This window comes from Puma concolor, chromosome D1 (genome assembly GCF_028749965.1).
Source record: "Puma concolor isolate L17-30 chromosome D1, mPumCon1.1.hap2, whole genome shotgun sequence".
NCBI lineage: Eukaryota > Metazoa > Chordata > Mammalia > Carnivora > Felidae > Puma > Puma concolor.
In genome coordinates this window covers 95,789,241-95,802,075 of record NC_141676.1, presented here as the reverse complement: position 1 = coordinate 95,802,075, position 12,835 = coordinate 95,789,241, and the positions used below count along the sequence as shown (strand labels likewise).

At 37.7% G+C, this 12,835-nt stretch overlaps 1 protein-coding gene across 1 annotated transcript; it reads right to left on the bottom strand.

The window, feature by feature from the left end:
• Positions 1-1,552: 1,552 nt before the first annotated feature.
• LOC147576893 (olfactory receptor 10G4-like) lies at positions 1,553-11,046 on the bottom strand. The gene is made up of 2 exons (XM_086678803.1): positions 10,154-11,046; positions 1,553-1,595 (listed from the first exon to the last, which is right to left on the bottom strand). The coding sequence occupies exons 1-2, from the start codon at positions 11,044-11,046 to the stop codon at positions 1,553-1,555; spliced, it is 936 nt and encodes a 311-aa protein (XP_086534929.1).
• Between the last annotated feature and the right edge of the window lie 1,789 nt (positions 11,047-12,835).

Here is a 12,835-nt window from a genome sequence, read left to right as displayed (position 1 = left end):
AGAGAGAGAGAGAGAGAGAGAAAAGCACGAGTGGGGGAGGGGCAGAGAGAGAGAGGCTCCACACTGTCAGTGTGGAACCCGATGTGGGGCTCGAACTCATGAAACACAAGATTTTGACCTGAGCAGAAGTCAGATGCTTAACCAACTGAGCCAGCCGGGTGCCCCAGGTGACTTTTTAAAATTATTCCTATGCTGATACTTGTTCATTCAGTCATGCTTTTTCAAATAATTAATCAATGCCATAAGTCCTTCGACAATTTAATTTAAGTGACTTCTGTATTTAAGGCGCATGGAATACAGTGTTAAGACAGAATCTGTGCTCCAGAACTCCAGAGTCCAATGGGCAACACATAAGTAAACAAATGAATCTTACAGTGTCCTAAAGTATATATGAGGTGCTACAGTAAACTACATGGCATCTAACACAGATTAGGTAGTAGATTGAATTACCAGGTGAAAATAAAGAAAATTACGTGTACAGGTAACAAAAGCTTGCTTCAACCACACAACTCATAATAATTACTACATACAGTGTATGAATAATACAAGCTTTCTATTCCTTCCTATCTCTCAAATAGTCCTTTCAGGATAAGTTATTATTGTGTTGTATATTTTTAAGTTACTTATGGTTCTAGTAGTGGTAAAAACTTTCCATTTCTTAATGTCTCCAAATATCATTATTTCACACTCATTCTTTTTTTTCAATGTATGAAATTTATTGTCAAATTGGTTTCCATACAACACCCAGTGCTCATCCCAAAAGGTGCCCTCCTCAATACCCATCACCCACCCTTCCCTCCCTCCCACCCCCATCAACCCTCAGTTTGTTCTCAGTTTTTAAGAGTCTCTTATGCTTTGGCTCTCTCCCACTCTAACCTCTTTTTTTCCCTTCCCCTCCCCCATGGGTTTCTGTTAAGTTTCTCAGGATCCACATAAGAGTGAAAGTGAAAACATGGTATCTGTCTCTCTCTGTATGACTTATTTCACTTAGCGTAACACTCTCCAGTTCCATCCACGTTGCTACAGAAGGCCAGATTTCATTCTTTCTCATTGCCACGTAGTACTCCATTGTGTATATAAACCACAATTTCTTTATCCATTCATCAGTTGATGGACATTTAGGCTCTTTCCATAATTTGGCTATTGTTGAGAGTGCTGCTATAAACATTGGGGTACAAGTGCCCCTATGCGTCAGCACTCCTGTATCCCTTGGGTAAATTCCTAGCAGTGCTATTGCTGGGTCATAGGGTAGGTCTATTTTTAATTTTTTGAGGAACCTCCGCACTATTTTCCAGAGTGGCTGCACCAATTTGCATTCCCACCAACAGTGCAAGAGGGTTCCCGTTTCTCCACATCCTCTCCAGCATCTGTAGTCTCCTGATTTGTTCATTTTGGCCACTCTGACTGGCGTGAGGTGATATCTGAGTGTGGTTTTGATTTGTATTTCCCTGATGAGGAGCGACGTTGAGCATCTTTTCATGTGCCTGTTGGTCATCGGATGTCTTCTTTAGAGAAGTGTCTATTCATGTTTTCTGCCCATTTCTTCACTGGGTTATTTGTTTTTCGGGTGTAGGGTTTGGTATTTCACACTCATTCTTGATAATTGCTTAGCATTCAATTATGTTTTTATTTTTTATTGAAATACAGTTGATACACAATGTTGTATTGGTTTCAGGTGTACAACCTAGCGATTCTGTAGGTTTACACATTATGCTCTGCTCACCATGAGTGTAGCTACCATCTGTCATCACACAGGCTATTACAATATCACACTCACTATATTTCCTATGTTGCATCTTTCATCCCCTGACTTCCTCATTCCATCCCTGGAAGCCCTCACCTCCCATTCCCCTACATCAACTTCACCCACCCCCCAGCCCCTCTGGCAACTATAAGTTTGTTTTCTGTATTTATTAGCATATAATTCTTGATTGTTACCTCCTCACGCTCTTCACAGCCACTTCCTTGCAGTCTTGGCACTTTATTTCAATATTTGTTGATTTGTATCATTGCTGAGGCTCAGTCAGCTGTTAAAATATTATTTCATTGAAGAATAACTTGCTAATAACAATTTCCACAAGACATATATTTTGAAGCTCTTTTGCCAAGTTCATAAGAATTTGGGATTTTTAATATTTTCCTGTTAAATTGACTCTTTTATCTTTATAAAATGCCCTTTATACTCAGCCACAAAACGAATGAAATCTTGTATTCGTGACAACATGGATGGACCTAGAGGATATTATGCTAAGTGATACAAGTCAGACAGAGAAAGACAAATAACATGCGATTTCACTTACGTGTGAAATCTAAAAAACAAAACAAACAGCACAAACCAACAAGCAAACAGTGAAACAGAAACAGGCTCTACCAATAGCAAACAGGCTCAAATAGAGAACAAGCTGGTGGTGTCAGAGTGGGGGGCGGGCAGCTGGGGAGTGCGGGGATGAGCAAAGTAGGTGAAGGGGATAAAGAAGTAAAAACTTCCAGTTATAAAATAGTAAGTCATGGGGATTAGAAGTAGAGCATATGCATAATTTTGTATAGTGACTGATGGTGACTCAACTTACCCTGGTGAGCATTTCCTGATGCAGATCATTGTCAAATCACTTATAACTAATATTGTATGTCAACTACATTTAATAAAAATTTTAAAAAATATCCTTTTTTTTCCTACTCTGTTGCTTTCCATTTTTTAATTTCCATTGTTTGTATTTAATGCAGTTTCTTATGAACTAGATATGATTAAGAATTTTAAGGCTGTCTGTGATATTTTTATTTTATTTGCCGTGGTTACTGTTTCTGTAATTACTGATATAGTTAGGTTTTAGTCGAACATTTTGCTACTTGTTTTCAGTTCATACCTTAAATTCTTTTTTCTTTATTCCTGTACTTTTTCTGTCTTCCTTTGTATTAATCAAAGTATTTAATGTACTAATCAAGTTTTTTCATTATTTTATTTGCTTTTTTGTTATTTAAGTATTTTCTTTTTCTATTATCTTTTTATGATATTTAGCATAATATTTAATTTTTTAATTTACTTAAATTAGCACTTTTACCACATCCTATATAACCCAAGTCCCTTACAGTTATTTGATTCCATGTAGCATCTTATATACTTTTATATTTTGTCCTATATTTTATTTCTAAATATATTATAGGCCTTACAGGACATTATTATTGGCGGTTTATTAATTAATTGATTTGTATTATTATGGTGCTTTAAATAGTCAACAGTGTTTTATATTTACTTAGATTTTCCCTTTCCAGTGTTTTTTACTCCTTCTTATACTTTGATCTGGTATCATTTTATTCAATTTTGGAATTTCCTTTAGTAATTTTTATAGTGCACGGTTATATTTTATGCAGTTCATACTCCTTACAGAGTGAGCTTAAGTCTGACAACCTCTTTGTCATGGCTGCGTAGAAATAATGGTTCCTCTTTTTTGTGTTTTTTTTTTAATTTATTTTTAAAAAAAAATTTTTTTTCAACGTTTTTATTTTTATTTTTGGGACAGAGAGAGACAGAGCATGAACGGGGGAGGGGCAGAGAGAGAGGGAGACACAGAATCGAAACAGGCTCCAGGCTCTGAGCCATCAGCCCAGAGCCCGACGCGGGGCTCGAACTCACGGACCGCGAGATCGTGACCTGGCTGAAGTCGGACGCTCAACCGACTGCGCCACCCAGGCGCCCCTCCTCTTTTTTGTTTTTAATTTGTAATTTAACTTTTCTCCTTGCCTGCTTTGGAAAAAAAATGATATAAAGGTATAATTTGCATATGTCAAATGTATCCATTTTAGGCACCCAGTTTGATGTTTTAACAAATGTTGGTTACTTCCACAATCTAGGTAAAAAACCTTCCCATCACCACAGTGGAATACCTGTGTCCTTTCTGTTATTCCAACCTGAGACCAATTGACTTGCTTTCTCTCACTACAGGTTAGATCTGTTTTTTTGAGTTTCCTACAATGTAATCGTATAGTACATACACTTTTGTGACTGGCTTCTTCCGCTCATCCTTCTTTTCCTCACTCATTGGTGTGTTTGTGCCTATTAATAATTCATTCCTTGCTGAATGGTAGTCTATTGTGTAAATATGTCACAATTTATCACCTATTGTTTAACATTTGTATTGCTTCCAGTTTGGGCATATTATTTATAAAAATGCTATATAGATTCATTTTCAAGTATTTGTGTGGACATAAGTTTTCAATTCTCTTGAGTAAACATCAGATTGTGGAATTGCTAAGTAAAAAGGCAAGTCAAATTACAAGTGGATGTTTAATACCTTAAGAAACTGATTGTTCTGCAAACTGATTATATCATTTTATATATCCACTAGCATTACTGATATTTGACATTGCCAGGTTTTTTAAAAATTTATCCATTTGATTAAGTGTGGTAGTATCTTATTATGGTTTAATTTAGATATCACTGCTGATTAATAATGTTGAGTACTTTTTCATCTTTCTATTGGCCACTCACGTATTTCATTTGCAAAGTGTGTGGCTGAATCTTATGCCTGTTTCTCATTGGGTTATTTGTTTTTGCTAATTGATTTGTGAGATATCTTTACACATTTTGGATATAAATTTTTTCTTTGACATATGCATTACTAATATGCATATCAGTGTGTATCTTGCCTACTCATGCCCTTTTAATATCATCTGGAGAACACAGTTTTTATTTAATTTTAATAAAATTTTTTTATTTACTTTTATGGTGCATGCTTTTATGTCTTTTCTAAGAAATTTATAAGTGATTCATATTTACAAAGGTTTTCTCATGATTTTTACCCTACAAATGTAATAGTTGTAGCATTTACATTAAAACCAATAATCTAATTTAAGATAACTGTTGGATATACAGGAAAGTAGTAGTCAAAGGTCAGTATTTATTGATGGGTAGATAGCATCATTTGTTGAAAGCACTACTTTATCCCTTTTTAAGTGTTTTGGCAGATTTGATTTAAGATCAACTGAGTGATGTTAATTTAGCCATTCTGACAGATGTAAGGTTGTATCGCATCATGATTTTGATTTTGATTTCCCTTATGGTGAGGGATGTTGAGTATCACAAGAAACTACAGGTGTTGGTGAGGATGCAGAGAAAGGAAAATGTCTTGCACTGTTGGTGGGAATGCACACTGGTGCAGCCACTCTGAAGAACAGTATGGAGGTTCCTCAAAAAAACTAAAATTAGAACTACCCCATGACCCAGCAATTGCACTACTAGGAATTTATCTGAAGGATACAAAAATACAGATTCGAGGGGGCACATGCACCCCAATGTTTATAGCAGCATTGTCAACAATAGCCAAACTATGGAAAGAGCCCAAATGTCCATCAACTGATGAATGGAAAAGGAGATGTGGTGTATATACATATATATATATATATACACACACACACACAAACACACACACACAATGGAATATTACTGGACTATTACTCAGCCATCAAAAAAGAATGAATGGAATCTTGCCATTTGCAACAATGTGGATGGATCTGGAATGTATCATAACAAGCAAAATAAATCAATCAGAGAAAGATAGATACTATATGATTTTGCTCATATGTGAAATTTAAGAAACAAAACAGATGAACATGTGGGAAAGGTGGGGGGAAAAGAAAAGAGGGAAATAAACCACAAGAGACTCTTAATGATAGAGAACAAACTGGGGGGTTGATGGAGGGAGGTGGGTGGGAGATGGGCTAGAGGAATGATGGGTATTAAGGAGGGCACTTGATGTGATGAGCGCTGGGTGTTGTACGTAAGTGATGAATCACTGAATTCTACTCCTGAAATCAATATTGCATTGTATATTAACTACCTAGAATTTAAATTAAAAAGTGTTTAAAAAAATCAACTGAGTGATATGTATGGGTCTGGAGTCCTTTTCTTCTCCGTTGATCTGTATGTCAATACTTATGCCAATTGTGTACACTCTAGATTACTATGATTTACAATGCTTATCACTATACCTTTAAACACACAGGTTGTATGTTTCTGTGGCTACTATGTGCACTATGTGCCTACTATATACACCTTCATCCCGCAAACCTTCCAGCTCCCCCTTCATGATTCAAATTACAGCTTTTGACTTCATTTCTTTCTAATCTCCTTCAAATATGCTCTTGATGCGATGTAAATGTAATTTCCATAGCAGAATAGTTCAATAGCATTTGGGAACTGGAAGAACACAGTTTGGCCCTTTATCCTCTGGTATCTCCCAGGACCATGCCATCAAGAAGCAGCTGCTCTTGTAAGTACTATCTCCAGTTCTCTTTAAATTTACAATCTCTATAAAGGTCTTTGGGTATTATTGTGTGAGATAACTCTGTAAGCTTCAACAACAAATTTGTACAGGTCTCCCAGGCTATCTTTCTTGGGTTTGCTTTGGAAAAGTAAGAAAGGTGGCGGTTACCCTTTCCTGATCTGGCCCCTCCTTATGTTGCCCATTGAATGGGAGGCGGTTCCTTCTCCACGTATAGGGAATGGATGTTTAAGGCCAGCACAAACCACAGAATGTAGTGAACAACCCTTCTACTTACTTAACCTTGTAGGCTTTACCTTCAACTACACTGTCAACCAGATACTTTTACCTGAAACTTCGTCGGGTACTTAACCCAAATACTTCCAAAATTAGACTTTTTCATTCTACCCTCAGAACGCACTTTTATTACTTCCTCTACTGTGTTGAGTTATGTCACAACTGCCAAAGCATCCTAACTTCTCCATCGACTTGACCTCCTCACACAATTAGTTACCATTTGCCATCCACCGCACCACTCTCGATTCCTGCTGCTTCTGCCTGACCTGGATTGTCATGAATGTGTTTTTCTTTCTTTTCTGAGATACAGTTGAAAAGCCTCTTTAGTTGATCCTTCTCCCCTAAAGCCTGCCTTCCTGCAAACTATCTTCCATGTTGCTACTAATTATAACCTCTAAGTGTAAATGCTATCACATTACTGTTACATCTGTTGTATTTCAATACCTTTCCAAAATTTGCAAAATGAAAATTCCTTTTTCCTAGGTTGTGTATGAGTTCCTCTAAATGACTTTGTCTAAATTTTCTGACTCCTCTTCTTATGCCCCTATGCTTCTTTTAGTTTATTATTTTTTAAAGTTGATTTATTTATTTATTTTGAGAGAGAGCAAGGGAGGGGCATAGAGAGAGAGGGAAAGAGAGAGAATCCTAAGCAGGCTCCACACCATCAGCACAGGGCCCAATGGGAGGCTTGAACTCACAAACTGTGAGATCATTACCTCAGTCGAAACCAAGTTGGATGTTTAACCAACTGACCCACCCAGACAATTCCCGCACCACCCACCCCCCCATGATTCTCTTATATTGTGACTATAAGCTCCTTGAAAAGGAGGTCTGTGTCTGTCTAATCTTGGTGCTCATAGAACATAGCACACAATTGCCACTTAACACATATTTACATATTGAATGGATAAGTAGGCAGATTCAAGCAGGAAAGAGAAAAAAGAACATAAAAAAAGTTTTTTTTTAAATTTGTTTTATCCAACCCTCTGACCATTAAACTACTAACATTTGGTAACTTTATTCAGTGGTCAATTTTTATATTAGCTAAAATTCCTCACATGAGACATCCTTACAGTCTTGGAACTGTTCAGTATCTTTACTGTGGTCGTAGACACTCAAAACTACTCAGGTGTTATAACTGTATACTATTAGCACACATCTACTCACACACACAGAGACACGTACAAATGAAACTGGGAAAATGCGAATGAGATCTGTAGATTAAATCAATGGCAGTATCCTGGTTGTGATACTATGCTATAGTTGTACAAATTATTGCCATTGGGGGAAACTGAGCAAAGTTATACAACGGATCCCTTCATATTATTTCATACAACTTATGTGATGCTACAATTATTTCAATAACAATTTCAGCTAAAAAATGATGCTGATATTTATCTTATAAATCATTAAAAAAATTTTTTTTAATTTTTTTTTTCAACATTTATTTATTTTTGGGACAGAGAGAGACAGAGCATGAACGGGGGGGGGGGGGGGCAGAGAGAGAGGGAGACACAGAATCGGAAACAGGCTCCAGGCTCTGAGCCATCAGCCCAGAGCCTGACGCAGGGCTCGAACTCACGGACCGCGAGATCGTGACCTGGCTGAAGTCGGACGCTCAACCGACTGCGCCACCCAGGGGCCCCTAAATCATTAAAAATTTAAATCACTTTCAACATGCTTGTGTTTACTACATATTATAGAATTTTAAATCTTTCATCATATTTCCAAGTGAAAACTATTAATGGGTCTTTTCTTAAACACCCATTATATTTAGGACACTGTTCCCTGGATGATGCTACACTTGTTTTTCTCTCTCACTGGATGATGGCCTTCATCAATACAGACACACATAACGCTCAGTAAATGTCCTATAACATTTGTGCTATTGTGAGTTAAGTAAAATAGTAGGAATTATAAGAAACTGGAAAGCATCCAAGTGAACCCAGTGGCTAAGGAATTTTGATCTAACTCGTCATCAGTTTTCTCCTTTGCAAATTTAGTAGGGCTGTAGAATAAGCCATATCGGTCTGGTTTATTGGAATGAACACTAGTAATTAACCTCTTGCATTGGTTTATATAGGTCATGCCTTTATAGATAGTATGGTTTTCTTCTCATCATAGATGTGGAGCTTATTTAGAACCAGATATACAAATGAGCACAGATGGGTTGTCTTGCTAAAGTGTCTCTGGAAGACAGGTGCCCCAAGTCTGAGGAGTCTCAGAAGTGATCCGTAGTTCTAACAGCTGCCTATCAGTTTTCTCTTCTTCCCTTCTTGGTATGCCAGGCAGTGTTGGCATTAACAGGATTCATGTGACATTTGAATGAAGGATTTATTTTCTGAAAAATTGATTTATGCTATCAATTGAGGTGTATATTTGAATGACTGCTTTCAAGCTTCATGGCTCAAGTCTTAGCTCCCAGATGGTGTCCAAAGTCCATTTTACACTTTAAGTCAAACAAATGTGAACTAAAGACAATATAATTACATGGGAAGTACCACCTAGGGTCTGCTTTTAAAATTGGGAGGTACTCTCAATATTCTTTGGTAGTATCCTTGTGTCTCTAAGATTATTTCTTATTTTTCACATATTTGTTATCTGTCCCTTGTTTACTCACAGAAATAATTTTAAGATTGCTAAAAATAGAAGCTTTGCATTTAAGAGAAAAGACAGTAACTCTGTAAATACAGAACAAAAATCTAGGTAGTTGTATCCATGACCGATTCAGTACAAATAGTGCATGGATTGCATAAGTAGACAAATATTTACTTTAAAAAATCACTCAAAGTGAAGAAATTAAAGAGTTATACAGTTTTAGTTAACTCATAAATATAAATAAAGCCATTATTAAGGATTAAGTATTTTTGGTGTGATCTTTTGTAATGTAAAAATTTCATCATATATGTACTATATTAATGAATTGGAAATATTATATGTGATTATTTTTCAATATAAAGGTTTAAAAATGGAAAAAGGGGATCTTTAGTCAGCTTTGATTTAAATTGCACAAAATAAAATATAAGTGAATTATCCTGGAGAGCAATTCTGGAATATATTTGTACAGGGGATGGAAGTAAACTACTTTTCTGATAATCTACTTTGTAGAACATAAAAGAGAAGAATAAGCAATCATCCTTCCTGCCAGATTATCATCATTAAATGGCTGTTTATACTGGGATTCTGGCAAATAATGTAGAAAGAAATATTAAACTGCATTAAATTTTAATTAAAAAATTAAGATCGAATAATTGAAATAGTCCTTACAAGTGTAATGTTCATGTTGGTGGTTTAATTTAATTCTAAATAAATAAAAAAGAGGGCATCTGGGGGCACCAGTTAAGTGACGGACTCTTCATTGGGCTCAGGTCATGATCTCACTGTTTGTGAGATTGAGCCCCACTTCGGGCTCTGCACTGACAGTATGAAGCTTGCTTCGGATTCTCTCTCTCCCTCTCTGCTCCTCTCCTGCGTGCATGCTCTCTGTCTCTCTTTCAAAATAAATACATAAATATTAAAAAAATAAATAAAAAAGGAGCCAGTCATATCTGGCCTTTCTTCATTATTTGGTGAATACTGACTTACTTCTCACCTTGAACAGAGCTTTCTTCACTTCCTTGTTCCTCAGGGTGTACACCACAGGGTTTAGAAGGGGAGTCAGCACAGTGTAGAAAACTGCCACAATCCTGTCCACAGCATCCTTGGAACCTGGCCTCAGGTAAACAAAAACACAGGGAACAAAGAAACAAAGGACCACAATGCAGTGTGAGGTACAGGTCTGAAAGGCTCTGCACCTCCCCTCGGAGGTGCGGATCTTCAGGATGGAACAGACAATGGACACATAGGACCCCACTATCAGGAGAAAGCAGCTCAAGGCCACTACTCCGATGTTGACGAAGATCACCCTCTCGTTCATGGACGTGTCTGCACAGGCCAGTCTGAGGATGGGTGGTCCGTCACAGAAATAATGCTGGATCTGGCTGGGCCCACAGTAGGGCAAGCGGAAGGTCAGTGTGGTCTGGACAGCAGAGTGCAGAGAGGCGCTGAGCCACGTGGTGGTGGCCAGGAGGGCACACGCTCTCCCACCCATCAGGCTGGCATACCTGAGCGGCTGACTGATGGCCAGGTAGCGGTCGTAGGACATGACTGTGTAGAGGAAACACTCGGTGCTCCCCAGGAAGTGAAAGGAGCAGAGCTGGGCCACACAGCTGTGAAAGGAGATGGCCCCGCCTCCCGGGGAGACCAAGGTCATCAGCATTTTGGGCACAGTGACGGTGGAGAGCCACATGTCGATGAAGGACAAGTTGGCCAGGAAATAGTACATGGGAGTGTGGAGGTGGGAATCCACCGTGATCACCAGCAGGATGAGGAGGTTCCCCACCACAGTGAGTACATAAATCACCAAGAAGATTCCGAAGAGGGGGATGTCCAGTGCTGGCGCATGGGGAAGACCCGTGAGGATGAACGTTGTCACTACGCTCATGTTTCTCATTTCTTCTCATATATGGAGCTCTGTCCCTACCAAAAGCAAAGCAAGTTCAACATTTACTGAGATCATATTGTGGCAACTTTGTTTTCACTGAATGGAAACACAAGATGTAAATTGTCATGTAAATGTTACATGACATTTTTGCTTTAGGTGGGGCTTTGAGGGGGGTTATCCACTTCCTTATTGCTTTACCCAAATCAACCAAATAGAAAAGAGGGGTAAATTGGGTATTGTTTTCTGTAGAATTGGAAAAGTTATACCCAAACCAGCAACTTTGGCACGCTCTCCCATGGATGAGCCTTTATCCAAGCATCTCTCTTTCTTTTTTTCTCTCTAACCATCCCCCTTCCCCACATCCCCCACAAAATACACACACACACAACCACACACTGCCATATATACAGATTCAGTCTCTTTGATCATCACAGAATTTCCATTATAACCATACATTTATAAAGAAAGCTTCATCCATAATGGCTGAGAAAGATGCCTTCCTAAAACTCCCTGGTCAGCAGCCAGCTGATGTGTTAGGGAAGAACTCCTAGGATTTAGCATCTCAGTGAACCAGGTTCATCTGTCCTACAGTAAACCATGATCATACTCTCTTCATCATATGTGAAATCTGACACTAAACTAATGCACTCAGTAATGGTCAGAGTACTATCACTTTCCTCACCTCCTCTTATCCTATATTTATTTCTATTTATAAATTTTTATTATATCTCCCTCTAGGCAATCAATCATCCTCCTTCTGAATTGTAATCAAGTCATCTCAGAATATATTTTGAGCTTCCCATGAAGAAGTAGATCTGCTTACTTAGAAGGACCAAATGGCATGTTTGAGGTTTGAGTTCCAGAACTGAACGTTGATACTCACTATAAAACAGACACCAATGCTCTTTGAAAAATAAAGGAAAATATGTAGTCTGAAATCATTTTTATTATTTCTAGGATTTCTATTATTCCAGGGCTCAGACTGTAAGTTCCTTCCTTCCTTCCTTCCTTCCTTCCTTCCTTCCTTCCTTCCTTCCTTCCTTCCTTTCTTCCCCTTTATTCCTCCCTCCCTTCCTTCCTCTTTCTTTCTTTCTTTCTTTCTTTCTTTCTTTCTTTCTTTCTTTCTTTCATGATCTGAAGGTCTTCCAAATTATATATTCAAAGAGAAAACAAATAGTCATGAAGAAATGAAGAGAAATCTGATTGGACACCTGGGCCTCTCTGGTAGAAAAGGTAGAAATCTTTACTGATTTCTAAGGTGCTTCTGGTATATAGAGTCATGTCAGCAATGTGTTTCTATTTTGGTGTATATGATAAAAACAGAATTTTCTATTGTTTCAACTCAGAGTTGTAATGCTAAGGTTTACAGAGAAAGCACTTTATTGACTGTGATTTTATAAAATTTTGAGTGTTTTATAAAACTGTGCAAAGTTGGCCTGGCAGCCATGACTGATCAATATAAGCCAAAGCTGAAGAAGAAGAAAAACAAAATGATAAACATAAATACGTCATAATCACCCCACAATTCCCAATGATGGAAAGTGCTAAGTTTTGTCAATTTTTGCTGCTTACCAATTTACAGCTAAGGTTTGGATCATGAGGCAAAATTCAACATTAAAAGAAACTCTCAGTCTTTAATGAGTAGGATGTTTCTTCTTCTTGCATATGTGAAACCACAAAAAACAACCCAGAGAAACAAACATTTTAAACAACAGAGCTTAAAATTGATTTGATATCTCAGGAGATACTGCCTTCACCCTTGAGTCCTCATGGATGAAGATAATGCTTCCCCATTATG

What these genes read in the sequence shown, in the direction of transcription:
- LOC147576893 (XM_086678803.1), bottom strand. Translation starts at nt 11,046, where the DNA reads ATGAGAAACATGAGCGTAGTGACAACGTTCATCCTCACGGGTCTTCCC. An exon ending in AAGGAAGTGAAGAAAGCTCT is followed by an intron (nt 1,596 to 10,153) that starts GTTCAAGGTGAG and finishes GCAATTATCAAG; the next exon opens with AATGAGTGTGAAATACCAAA.